Source organism: Schistocerca piceifrons, chromosome 3, assembly GCF_021461385.2.
Source record: "Schistocerca piceifrons isolate TAMUIC-IGC-003096 chromosome 3, iqSchPice1.1, whole genome shotgun sequence".
NCBI lineage: Eukaryota > Metazoa > Arthropoda > Insecta > Orthoptera > Acrididae > Schistocerca > Schistocerca piceifrons.
The window spans coordinates 131426254-131439610 of record NC_060140.1 but is presented as its reverse complement, the minus strand read 5'-3'; the positions used below and the strand labels follow the sequence as shown (position 1 = coordinate 131439610).

The 13357-nt window shown below is 43.3% G+C and overlaps 1 protein-coding gene across 1 annotated transcript in view; it reads right to left on the bottom strand.

Moving 5' to 3' along the window:
• The window catches only part of LOC124788462 (toll-like receptor 2), a 149651-nt gene that overhangs the window by 25967 nt on the left and 110327 nt on the right, over positions 1 to 13357 (bottom strand). Inside the window, exon 4 of the mRNA XM_047255732.1 lies at positions 5039 to 5228. Within this exon, the coding sequence (XP_047111688.1) occupies positions 5039 to 5228 (190 nt within the window). The remainder of the gene's footprint in view (positions 1 to 5038; positions 5229 to 13357) is intronic.

Sequence of the window (13357 nt, the reverse complement as noted above, 5' to 3'; positions counted from 1 at the left end):
TGTGACGCAGACCCCACCATGTTGTCAAGAAGACACTGTTCAAGCTGGTGGTGGTTCCATGATGGGTTGGACTGTGTTCACATGGAATCGATTGGGCTCCCTGGTGTAACTGCACCGGTCATTGGCTGGAAATGGTTTTATGTTCGGCTACTTGTAGAGCATATGCAGCCATTCGTGGATTTCATGTTGTCATGACAATGCGCCATGTCACCCTGTCTGGTCTGAAGAACATTCTGGACAATCCGAGCGAATGATTTGGCCACCCTGGCGCTACCGTCTACCGCTACACTGGCAGCAGTAGCTAGTAGCGTGCGTGACTTTTAAATGGCTCGCTTGATTGGGTTGAAGTTGACATGATCCAGTGTAATACCTCTCGGTAAAAATGACTGGAAAGGAACGTGTCGTTTTTTTATGGAAACATCGGAGCAGAGTATTACAAAATTTGTAACACAGTAGTTTTCCGTTTGTTTCCACACGCTCATGCTGCAAAGCCACTCTCGCAGATTATTTTCTTTTCATTGCTTCTCGTGTTCAGTTCCGAAGTTTTTGACAATAGTCACACACTCACCGGGAGTGTATCGAGCCTTGGCGTGGTTATATGACAGCTGCATTGCTTTTGGTATTTTATCCCCTGATCGTATTCGCACTAACATTGCAGTGAGCTGCGAGCTGTTACTTTGAATGAGAGGAAGGAAGTTGTAAGAAATACGAAAGTCATTTCAAAAGTTCTGCATTCTTTAAGATAGAATTGAAAAAAATAAGTTATTTTATAGAATACTTTTACAGGCCTTCTATACATCCTCCATTCTTGCTTATGTCGGCTTCCCGACGTTTTGCAAATTCTGTATTCCTGATAGAGCACCTTCATTGTTGAGCTGTCTGATTACGTGGGTCACCTCACTGGAAGCTTCATCAGTTGTATCAAAACGATTTCCACGGATTTGCTCCTTCAATTTGGGAAACAAATCAGAGTCCGATTGCCTTATATTAGGATTATATGGTGGTTGGAGAAGTACTTAACATACATATTTCTCGAACGTTTCTGTCACTGCGGAGCAATGTGCGGTCTTGCATTATCGTGCAAAATGGGGACACCAGTTGGAAGCATGTCAGACATTTTTTGGCGAATTCTCGGTGGCGAAATGTTTTGTAGAAGCAACTTGTTACAGGCGTCCCCTGGGGTATTCTATTTGCAGATATGACACCATTCATGTCATACGCAAAGATCATCATCATCAGTTTCACCTTTGATTGTTGGCGGCGAAATTCTTGTGGGCGTGGAAAATCGGAACTTATATTTTGTAACGATTGAGACTTCAGTTGCAGCTCAAAATCTCGTATGCAGTTTTCATCGAATGCAAAAATCTTTTTCAAAAAGTGTTCTCCTTCTGTTCGACAACGTTGAAGCAATACTTCTGCGATTCGTTTCAGACCTGCTTACTGCTCTTCGCTCATATCATATGGAACCCATCTGAGAGCAACTTTTCTCATCTTTACCTTTACAGTTACGATTCTGTAAACTGAAGTGACAGACATTCTGGCCTCACAAGCAGTTTTCTCACATGTTTTTCGTCGATTCTCTCTCAAAATGTCATTAACAGTAACATGAGAGGCGTAGTCTGTTGCAGACGACGGGGTTCCATTTCTTGGATTGTCTTCGGTACCGGTTACCCGACCTTCAACAGAAACGAGCAGAGTACCGTGATAACTGTGCTGCGACCCACTGCACTTTTCTCACACGTGCCTCTGAAAGCGTTGTAGATTTCCTTTGGAATTTTTCCACATATGGATTCGATTTTGATGCAGGAACGTTGGTCACTACGTATAATCCGACCTGACTCGGTTTCTGCTTCCATTTTAAAACTTAATTACTCACGACATACTCAAGCGATGCAACAAACACATATACGACCACCGAGCGAGGTGGCGCAGTGGTTAGTACACTGGACTCGCATTCGGGAGGATAACGGTTCAAAGCCACGTCAGGCCATCCTGATTTAGGTTTTCCGTGATTTCCCTAAATCGCTTCCGGCAAATACCGGGATAGTTCCTTTGAAAGGGCACAGCCAATTTCCTTACCACTCTGTCCCTAAGCCGATGGGACCGCAATAAAATTCTGAGCTCGTTTAAACCACACAGCCACTGAAACGCACGAAACTCTGTAGCAACCGTGCGGTGAAGGTGCACAGTCTGGTGCAACAGTGTTTAGGTGGTTCAAGGACTTCAAAGAAGGTCGATTTGTGTGTGTTAAACAAGCTGGGCCTGGTGTTTCGGCTTCTGCTGTAACTGAAGTCAACATCAGCACCGCTACTGTGATTGTCCGTAAGTATCGGCAGGTAACATTATGTAACCTCAGTGAAGTGTTGAGAATTTCATATGGCGGTGTCTTTACGATTATATTGATCATCTATGGGTCATCGGTGTTTGTACCCGTTGACTACCACGTCTGTTTTACTCCCATACAAAGGTCATTTCTGGCTGAATCTTTATGACCCCGAATGAAAACGAGTCAACACAGTGTGGAAAACCCTAGGTTCGTCAACACTATGCTACACGTAAGCACTGACTAAACTGATGAAGCACGTTCTACGGAAACCACCAGAACTCTCTCGGACTGGTTGGCGACTTCATTATGACAATGGGCGACCTCATGTCGCAAATCAAATAATGCAGTTTCTAGCTCAGTTCAACATTACCTGTCGACTGCGCTCACCGTATTGGCCCCGATCTTGAATCTTGTGATTTTTTTTATTTTCTTGAATAAAGAAAAAGCTTAGAGAAATTCAGTTTGAGAGCTTGAAGCAGTGCTCAAGGAACGTGAAGTGATTCTTAAGGACCTGTCAAAGAATGGTCTGCACGATGTGTTCGAGGACTAGCAGAGACGCTGTAAAAGGTGCATTCAAGCAGGAGGGCAATAATTTGAAAAAGTCCAGGTAAACATTGAAATGGAGTAATAAACATTTGCGAAAAACAAAATCAGTCTCTGTCTTTGTTGACCAGTCCTCGAATGTGACCGGGAATACGAGCTTCACGTTACCAATGGACAAATGCTCCTATTCAAGCACGAAAAAGGCGAATATACTCCTGTTTAAAAGAATGACTGAAAACGGGGTACCAAATTGTGGGGCGGCTGATAAGTTAAGTTATAATCTAATCTTTTGTGCCGTTTACAAGAGCTGGGAAACTATTTTTTGTGTCCAGCCACAAAGCGATGGCGAACATACTGACCATAGCTTACCTCCAGTCTGCAAGTGCACATTAATCGTCGAACTCACTGACAGAAAATGTTTCTATTTGCTACTTCCTCAGCAGGTTCAAATGGTTCAAATGGCTTTGGGCACTATGCGACTTAACTTCTGAGGTCATCAGTCGCCTAGAACTTATAAATAATCAAACCTAACTTACCTAAGGACATCACACACTTCCATGCCCTAGGTAGGATTTGAACCTGCGACCGTAACGGTCGCTCGGTTCCAGACTGTAGCGCCTAGAACCGCACGGCCACTCCGGCCGGCTATCAACAACAGCACTCGAGGTATGAGCACCGGAAAATTTCGTTTTTGTGCTCGGCGATTTGGGACTTATTGGTAAGCACGCTGTCGCATGCATGTCGATTAGTAGCACATCTAGCTAATTAATGTGATATGTCAGTAAAATCACAAAAATGCTCAATGTGGTACGATTTATGAGACTTTAGCCCAGTGCCTCGAAACCTGGGGGTAATTATACATTTTGGGGTAAAATGAAATTTTCTAAGAGGTAAAAACTAAACGATTCGATTCTGTTTCAGTCACGAAACTAAACTTTTTTGAAAAGATCATTACTATTATGACAATTTTGTAAGACTCTGATATTGATTATACAAGCTATCAATAATTAATTTTTCTCAGTTAGTAGAATTAGTGTGGTGTAGGTTACAGGTTCCTCACGTATTCCATCCACTGCACCCATGTTCTTTGTCCCGAACATCACTGACAATAAAAGTGAGGCATACACGTAACAAATGCTAAATATCTGAAGAAAATGTCTTCTCTGAGTTGTAGATAGTAACTGCTTAGGCCAAGAAATTGCTACAATACTTGCGTCGAAACAGGTAAATGAATTAACTGACAGCACGACACAGTAGTAACCAGATGATAGCTACTATAGTACTGCATACAGTTATTACATTATTATTAGAGCGGTTAGACACGAAGTATTAACAACCTGTAGTCGTCCAGTTCTTCCAAGTTCAGAAGTAAGGACTGCGGCAATGAGGTGATTTACGAACAGTACTGAAGACAACAACAAGAAGTAAGAAACACGCATCTGAATTTGTTTGATTTTGAATGGGGTTACGGTGTGCAGGTCGAGCAAGTGCCGCAGTGGAGAGGAGTAATGCAGCGTGAGCATGATTTGTAAAAAGTGTCTACCCTAGCAGTGGATAATTGGCTTTCTTTTCTGAAAAACAGTTAAACAGTTGCGGGTAGTACTTAGTTACTATGCTATACGAATTCCTTCGTCACTGATTCTCTCTCTCTCTCTCTCTCTCTCTCTCACACACACACACACACATACATACATACACAAAGTAAATATCATCCATCTTTCAACATTTTAAAAATAAAAGTGTTCCAAGAAAAGTGTTTTATTCTACAGTTTAGTTAGGTACTTAAGTGGAGAGGGAGGTGAGGGCTTATGGCTTAAAAATGGCTCTGAGCACTATGGGACTCAACATCTTAGGTCATAAGTCCCCTAGAACTTAGAACTAATTAAACCTAACTAACCTAAGGACATCACACACACCCATGCCCGAGGCAGGACTCGAACCTGCGACCGTAGCAGTCCCGCGGTTCCGGACTGCAGCGCCAGAACCGCTAGACCACCGCGGCCGTGGTGAGGGCTGCAACAGATGACTATGGGGGCGGGGGGGGGGGGGGCGGGGCGTGTGGTGGCGGCACTAGCTAATTTCTGATTGCACTCATGTGTAATGGCCTAAGAAAGGTTGGGAACAACTGCTTTAGCCTAACGCTGGATGTGGAGAGGAGAGGCGACTAACCTGGCTGGAGACGAAGGCCTCGCTGAGGACGACGATCATGCGGCGCGAGGCCTGCATGGAGGAGACGATGTTGATGGTGATGAAGGTGCCGGGCGCGAAGTCGCGCTCGTGCAGGCACAGCCGGAAGCGCTCCGGGGCTCGCTCCAGGCCGGGCAGCAGCCGGTACAGCACCCACTCGCGGTCCGACGCGCTAAACAACACACCACACAGGCTCCTGTTCAGCTGCTCTCCCAGTTCTATAGCTCCAGCACGTTAACGGCAGACCCTCTAAAATGGCAGTAATGTGCGAATGTACGAGGTATGGTAAAAGGTAACGGGATTTTTTTTTTAATTATGCGGGATTTATACATTCGATTTTCTATTTTTTTATCTTGTTGGTACACATGTTTCTGATATATCTTCTTGCGTTTCCAGCTGTTTTGAACATTTACAAGACGAGGTGCGATCAACTTTTTGACCGTCACAGGCGAGTAATTGAGGAAAAAAGAAAAAAATTCGCAACTTCATGTGATTCAACAGCGTTGAAAAAGGACGACACAGTCTGGTTGCATGATAGAGTGGATAGGATAACTGCTTTGCCTGCAGGAGGTTCTGAGTTCGAATCCTGTCAGATGTATAAAGACATTTTTTTAAATCTTTAAATCTTTATCGAAATGACTTTGATCATCATCTTTATTCGGTTAATTGATTTAAATGTAATTTTTAAATTATGTTCCTTTGTCACATAATTGTAATCGTAATATCAACATCTTCATTTGCTCTCGTTTTTCTTCCTATCATTCCTTGTTTTTTTGTCCACGTTATTGAGTTCATTATATCTATTTCTTAAATGTTTTTTTATTCCAGTCTTTGGTCACGATATGAATTCTTTAGATGATGACCGGTTTCGGTCCGTAATGACCATCCTCAGATCTTTTTTACACCAAGTCCTAAAGTGATAAGACCATAATGGCATCGTCAAAACATATAAATGTAATAAGCATGGCATCGGCATATAGATCTAAAATAAGGTGTAGAATAGGACTTATTTTAGATCTATATGACGATGCCATGCTGATTATAATGTTTTGACGATGCCATTATGGCCTTATCACTTTAGGACGTGGTGTAAGAAAGATCTGAGGATGGTCATTACGGACCGAAACCGGTAATCGTCTAAAGAATTCATATCGTGATCAAAGACTGGAATAAAAAAACATTTGACAGTATCGGATCACTGTTTGTATACGCGACCATGTCGCAGTTGGTGAAAATATCTGTTTCTCATTTTTCTTAATTCTGTTGCACTTAAAATAAAACCGTCTTTCATTCAAATTTTCGTCTGCGTTATTTTGTCCATACTGCATTAGGTATTTGGGCTATGTTTTAAATGTTTGTATGACCATTACTGTGCAAAGAAACAGTACGTCTCGTAACAAAAATACATTTTACATTCCACTGCACAAATATAAATAGATTATTTCGTCTTTTATTTTTAAAACTCATAGATCGGAATTTTAAAATAACTGAATATTATAATAGGTAAATGTAATCAAATCCACGCCGGCCGGAGTGGCCGAGCGGTTCTAGGCGCTACAGTCTGGAACCGCGCGACCGCTACGGTCGCAGGTTCGAATCCTGCCTCGGGCATGGATGTGTGTGATGTCCTTAGGTTAGTTAGGTTTCATTAGTTCTAAGTTCTAGGGGACTGATGACCTTAGATGTTAAGTCCCATAATGCTCAGAGCCATTTGAACCATTTTTAATCAAATCCGTACACAAAAATTCCGATTAAAATAAGAATGATAGGAAGAAAAATAGAGAGCAAATGAAGAAGTAGACATTGTGATTGAAAATATGTGACAGAGGACTTGAATTTAAAAATTACATTTAAATCAATTAACTGATTAAAATTGATGATCATAGTCATTTCGATAAAGACTGAAAAATAAAAAAGACATACTGCATCTAACGTGATTCGAACCCACAATTTCCTGCAAGAAAAGTCTTTATCCTATCCATCACACCACGCAAACACACTGTTTAATGCAACTTTTCTAACCCTGATGAGGGTCACACAAAACTCCCAATTTTTTTTCATCACTTACTCGTAAAGGAGGGCCCACCAGGTAAATGGCTGCAATGCGTGGGCCGGCTGCTGTTGCCGAGCGGTTCTGGGCTCTTCAGTCCCGTACCGCGCTGTTGCTACGATCGCAGGTTCGAATCCTGCCTCGGGCATGGGTGTGTGTGATGTCCTTAGGTTAGTTAGGTTTAAGTAGTTCAAAGTCTAGGGGACTGATGACCTCAGATGTTAAGTCCTATAGTGCTTAGAGCCAACTGAATCATTTGCTATGTGTGTGGGTCTTAACCTATATCACCGTATAGATAGTTTTAAAAAGTCGATCGCAGCACGGGACCTGTCCTTGTTAGCTTATGGTCGATAGTCGACGAGGCTACACGTGTTTTCGAGAGCTCGATGAATTTTTACTATCAAAAAACATGGATCCAAGGATTTGCATTAAATTTTGCTTGAAAAACGGAATACAGTGGCTTTTGGGGAATCTATTATCAGTAAGACAAGAATCTACGAGTGGTATAAAAGTTTCAAAGAGGGTCGCCCTAGCAGATCGATTACTGACGACAATGTGGAAAATGTTCAAATGTATGTGAAATCTTACGGGACTTAACTGCTAAGGTCATTAGCCCCTAAGCTTACACATTACTTAACCTAAATTATCCTAAGGACAAACACACACATTCATGCCCGAGGAAGGACTGGAACCTCCGACGGGACCAGCCGCACAGTCCATGACTGCAGCGCCTTAAACCGCTCGGCTAATCCCACCAGGCGACAATGTGGAAGAAGTATGGAAAATTGTTCTGGAGAATCACCGAATCACCAGCAGAGAGGTTGCTGATTATGTCGGAATATCCTTCCGCTCATGACAAGCATTTTTTTCGGGTTTTTGGGCAAGAAACATGTAGCAGCAGATTTTGTTCGAGATGTGTTTAATTTCGACCAAAACGACGTCTCGTACACATTGCTTAGTAATTGCTGAACGATGTCGACAACAATTCACAACTTCTGAAGGAGGTTTTATGAGGTGCCGAAACAAGGATATACGAATATGACGTCGAATCCGAAGCCCAATCGACAAAATGGAAACTGCCTCTAAAGCCAAGACCGGAAAAAAAATTCGAGAAGTTGGATCACACGTGGAGGTTCATTCCACTGTTTTCTTCGATTACGATGGGATAGTGCATCACGAGTTCCAGGAATACTACCTGGATGTTGTGCACCGTTTGGGTGAAGCACCCCAGAGAAAACTACCAGAATTGTGGCAAAACCACGCGTGAAAATTGCGTCGCGATAATGCTCCCACTCACACCTCCAGTGCTTATTCGTGATTTGTTGGCGAAGAAACAAAACCATTATATTGCCTCAGCCACCGTACTTGCCGGACATGGCCCCGGGCGACTACTTTCTATTCCCAAGGCTGAAGAGAACTATAAAAGGACGTCTCTTCACCACTGCTGATGAGATAAATGCGGAATCGCTGAAGGAGCTGACCACCATAACGAAAAGTTACTTGCAGAAGCGCTTTCACTATTGGAAAAGTGCTGGCACATGTGTATTATGTCCGAGAGGTATTATTTTGTGGGGGTCAAAGATGATGTTAACAAATAAATAAAGATTATTTAAGAAAAACAAAGATTCCCATTACTTTTTGATCACACCTCGAATGCTACTGTTACTAAGCATGAAAATTGTCCGTTTCACTTCAAGCTTTCCCTAAACTACAGGGTGGCTCACGAAAGTGTCACCATTCGTTTCCTACTAACATGTGAGTCGCACTACATATCCCGCTGAGCATGTCAACAGCAATAGCAGCGAAGCTTGCAGAAACAGTTGAGTTACCAAACGACGCGTAATTCCGTCGCTACGAGACTAGTATTTACAACATGGCCGACAATCGACGACAACCAACGCAACAGCGATCGGCAGATATGTTACTTTTTATATGAATGCGTGGTGTTTGTTCTTTCGGACGTATCCGAAAGAACAGACACCACCCGTTCATACAGTTGATTCGCCTAGACGGGCAACGGGTCCACCTTCTTCAGTGCGGATGCACGAGTACGTCCGACCTCCTACGACAATCTCAGAGTAGAGAGCGTGGAGGAGATGGACAGGGGCCGCCGATGAGTGGCGCTCGGTGTCAGTGTGGGTCGCACGTGAGACGTGCCGAGGTAGTCCGCGCAGTTGCGACAACATTGTGTCCCGCACGTCGCAGTGGTTAACGCACTTGCTAGTATGCATGAGATCCCGGGTTCGAATCTCGATCGGGACCCAGTTTCAGTCCCCGCTGATGATTCCGCGTGATGTCCCGTAGTTGACATCAGTAATCCCTCTTCTTTCTCTCCCCCCTTCCCTTAAATAAGTCCTCTGCATGCACCTGTACTGGATGACCTCCGCCTAGAAACTCACTGTAGAACACAAGCAGCAGAGACAACTGCTTGCAAGCTGGGCAGAGGAAAGGGAACAAACTCTCAACAGCGTTTGGTTTTCAGATCAGGCGTATTTCCATTTGACGTAAAAATGTACGCTTTTTGGCTACTGAAAATCCACAACTGCTTCATAAAGGACAACGTTACGCTCCGAGAATTACAGTGTGAGTCGTAGTTTCCACTCACGGACTAAATGGACCCCCCCCTTTTCTTTCTTTTTTTTTTTTTTTTTTTTTTTTTTTTTTTTTTTTTTTTTTTTCTTTGAAGAAACTGTGGACAGTGTGTTGTGGATTGGCAAGAGAGCCAACCCACAATGAGAGGAAGCCGAAAGGCACGCGTTTTAGCTCACGCAGGCTGGCGTGAGGTCTGGAACAGGTCAGGGAAATGAGACTAACAAAAAACGTACGTAGCTGCTGGAATACTTAACTTTAATCCATAATTGGTGAACATCGCTCTTGACGGTACATGTTTTACAGCATCAATAGTAACTGGTAATGGCGCGTTGCTAGGTCGTAGCAAATGACGTAGCTGAAGGCTATGCTAACTATCGTCTCGGCAAATGAGAGCGTATTTTGTCAGTGAACCATCGCTAGCAAAGTCGGCTGTGCAACTGGGGCGAGTGCTAGGAAGTCTCTCTAGACCTGCCGTGTGGCGGCGCTCGGTCTGCAATCACTGATAGTGGCGACACGCGGGTCCGACGTATACTACCGGACCGCGGCCGATTTAAAGGCTGCCACCTAGCAAGTGTGGTGTCTGGCGGTGACACCACACAGTGCTTGTTAATTGAACATGCTCTGCAATGAGTTCATTCCACAGCTTCTTGCTACCGCGTTGTCCTTCAACACGCAGTGGTTTTTACAGGATGCAGCAAGGCCACAAACTGCAAAGACTGCGTGGGATTTCTTACACGAGAGTTTCGTAAAGCGGATCATTTCACTCAGATTTCCGGATCGTTTGAATGACGGGCAACTTTGGTCCCCCCCTGCCCCCTTCCTCTATAGTCCGGACCTCAGCCTATGTGGCTTCCTTATTTGGGGATACCTAAAGGTAACAATTTTCGAGAAACATCCACGTGATTTACTGCAGCTCAGACGCCTTATCCCTCAAGCTTGCTGTGAAATCACGGAAGACGTGTGGCGTAGGGTTATCTCTAAAATCGGTATTCGCGTGTAGAAGATTAGGAATCAAAATGGTAGACATGTTGAGCATGTGCTGAGTTAGGAAAGTTCTCGACAGAGTGTTTTCCATGGTACTGTATGTTGCTTTTTACCCTCAGACATCCAATCCCAAAGAAAACAGGTGCTGACAGGTGTGAAAATTACCGAACTAACAGTTTAATAAGTCACGGTTGAAACATACTAACACGAATTCCTTACAAACGAATGAAAAAACTGGTAGAAGCCGGCCTCGGGGAAGCTCAGTTCGGATTTCGTAGAAATTTTATAACACGCGAGGCAATACTAAGACTTATCTTAGAAGATAGGTTAAGGAAAGGCAAACCTACATTTCTAGCAGGGTAAGCTTATGACAAGGTTGGCTGGAATACTCTCTTTCAAATTCTGAAGGCGACAGGGGCAAAATGCAGGGATCGAAAGGCTATTTACAATTTGTACAGAAACAAGATGGCAGCTGCAGGAGTCGAGGTACACGAAAGGGGAGCATCGGTAAGGAACGGAGTGAGACAGGGTTGTAGCCTATCTCCGATGTTATTCAATCTGTATACCGAGCAAGCAGTAAAGGAAACAACAGAAAAATTCTGAGTAGGAATTAAAATCCATGGAGAAGAAATGAAAACTTTGTGGTTTGCCTACGACACTGTAATTCTGTCAGAGGCAGCAAAGGACCTGGAAGAGCAGCTGAACGGAATGAACAGTTTCTTTAAAGGAGGATGTAAGATGAACATGCAGAAAACGAGGATAATGTCAAATTAAATCAGGTGATGTTGAGGGAATTAGATTTGGATACGGGACACTGAAAGTAGTAAATGTGTTTTGCTATTTTGGAAGCAAAATAAGTGCTGACTGTTGAAGTACGGAGAATATAAAATGTAGACTGGCAATCGCAAGGAAAGTGTTGCTGAAGAAGAGAAATTTGTTAATATCGAGCATAGATTTAAGTGTTAGGAAGTCTTTTCTGAAAGTATTTGTATCAAGTGTAGCCATGCATGGAAGTGAAACATGGACGATAAATAATTTAGACAAGAAGAGAATAGAAACTTTCGAAAATTGGTGCTACAGAAGAATGTTGAAGATTAGATGGTTAGATCACGTAACTAAGGAGGAGGTACTGAATACAACTGGGGTGAAGAGGAATTCGTCGCACAACTTGACTATAAGAAGGGATCTGTTGATAGGACACATTCTTAGGCATCAAGGAATCACCAATTTAGTAATGGAGGGAAGTGTGGAGGGTAAAAGTCGTAGAGGGAGACCAAGAGATGAATACAATAAGCAGAGTCAGAAGGATGTAGGTTGCAGTAGGTACTGGGAGATGAAGAAGCTTGCACAGGATAGATTAGCGTGGAGAGCAGCATCAAACCACTCTCTGGACTGAAGACCACAACAACACTGTTGCTTTGAGTTTGGATTGACAGTAAAGTGTTTATTCAGAAAGAAAATGTTGACGTACTCCGTACACCAGCGTGTATTGTGAGTATTATAAACTCGCAGATTCAGTATAAAGGTACACACCTGTACCTAGCTATTGATTTCTACAAACATGAGTATTTTTGCGGCGTTCTGTAAACTTGGACGGAAGAAATTTTCGAGTTCCGGTTCCACTAACGAGTGAGAATGATGGGCGCTTTGTAACGTCCCGTGAGCAGTGTGACTGAAACACAAAAGCGATGTGAGTAATATGGACGCCAGTAATCTGATCGGTGTGCTGGCACGTGTCGGTATGTGCTACGGTATGCTAAGATGCCATCTGTTTGTGTGGAAGATCAGTATATTTGCAATAATTCGTCACACCGATGGACAATCACCGTTTCCCGATGTTCCTCCTAATAAACAAATTTTCTCTTGTTTGTAATTCTCACATTAAGGTGTTAATTTTGGAGAAAGAATAGTGGAGATTTATCGATGATCATCGATATTGAAATGGTCTGTTGTTGAAACAGAATAGAGAAGGTATAAACTTTTCGTTGCTTTTGCAAAAGAGCGCGAGATTTGTGTCTCTTGGATTTCTTTCGTAGCCTGTCGTAGCGAGCTGACATGCTGAATTGTTACAAACAGGATCCAGCGGATTCGGCAGATCATTGTGAAGAGAAGCAATGACCGAATGTGTATTGCGTTCAGTCATTAATTTGTACTTGTTCATAGCAATCAGCGACCCTGTGCTCAAAGGCCGATCTTTTTGATGTATCTTGCACGCATTCGACGCAAGACATGTTACAAAGGATTCGGTAATTCGTCTCCGAACAATGATGCTGTCGGTCGTTGTTCATGTGAGGACCGGCCTTATGTTTAATTGGAAATCTGTAGTAAGATTCTCTTGGACCAAACTGCTGAGGTCATCGGTCCCTAAGCTTGCACGGTATTTAATCTAACATAAACTAACGCTAAGGATAACAGCTACACCCATGACCGAGGTTGGACTCGAACGTCCGACGGGGGAAGCCGCGCGGACCGTGACAAGGCGCCCTAGCCCGCGCGGCTACCCCGCGCGGCTGTTTACTAATTAGTTAGTTACCCATCTCACAATATTTTGTCCTTCCTTAAAGATTATAAAGGTAAACTAAAACTAAACAGAAGATTAGGTGCGACGCATCAACACGTAGAAGCTTTTTGTGCCACATGTTGTAAGTACTAATGTTATATGTGACATCGTGGCG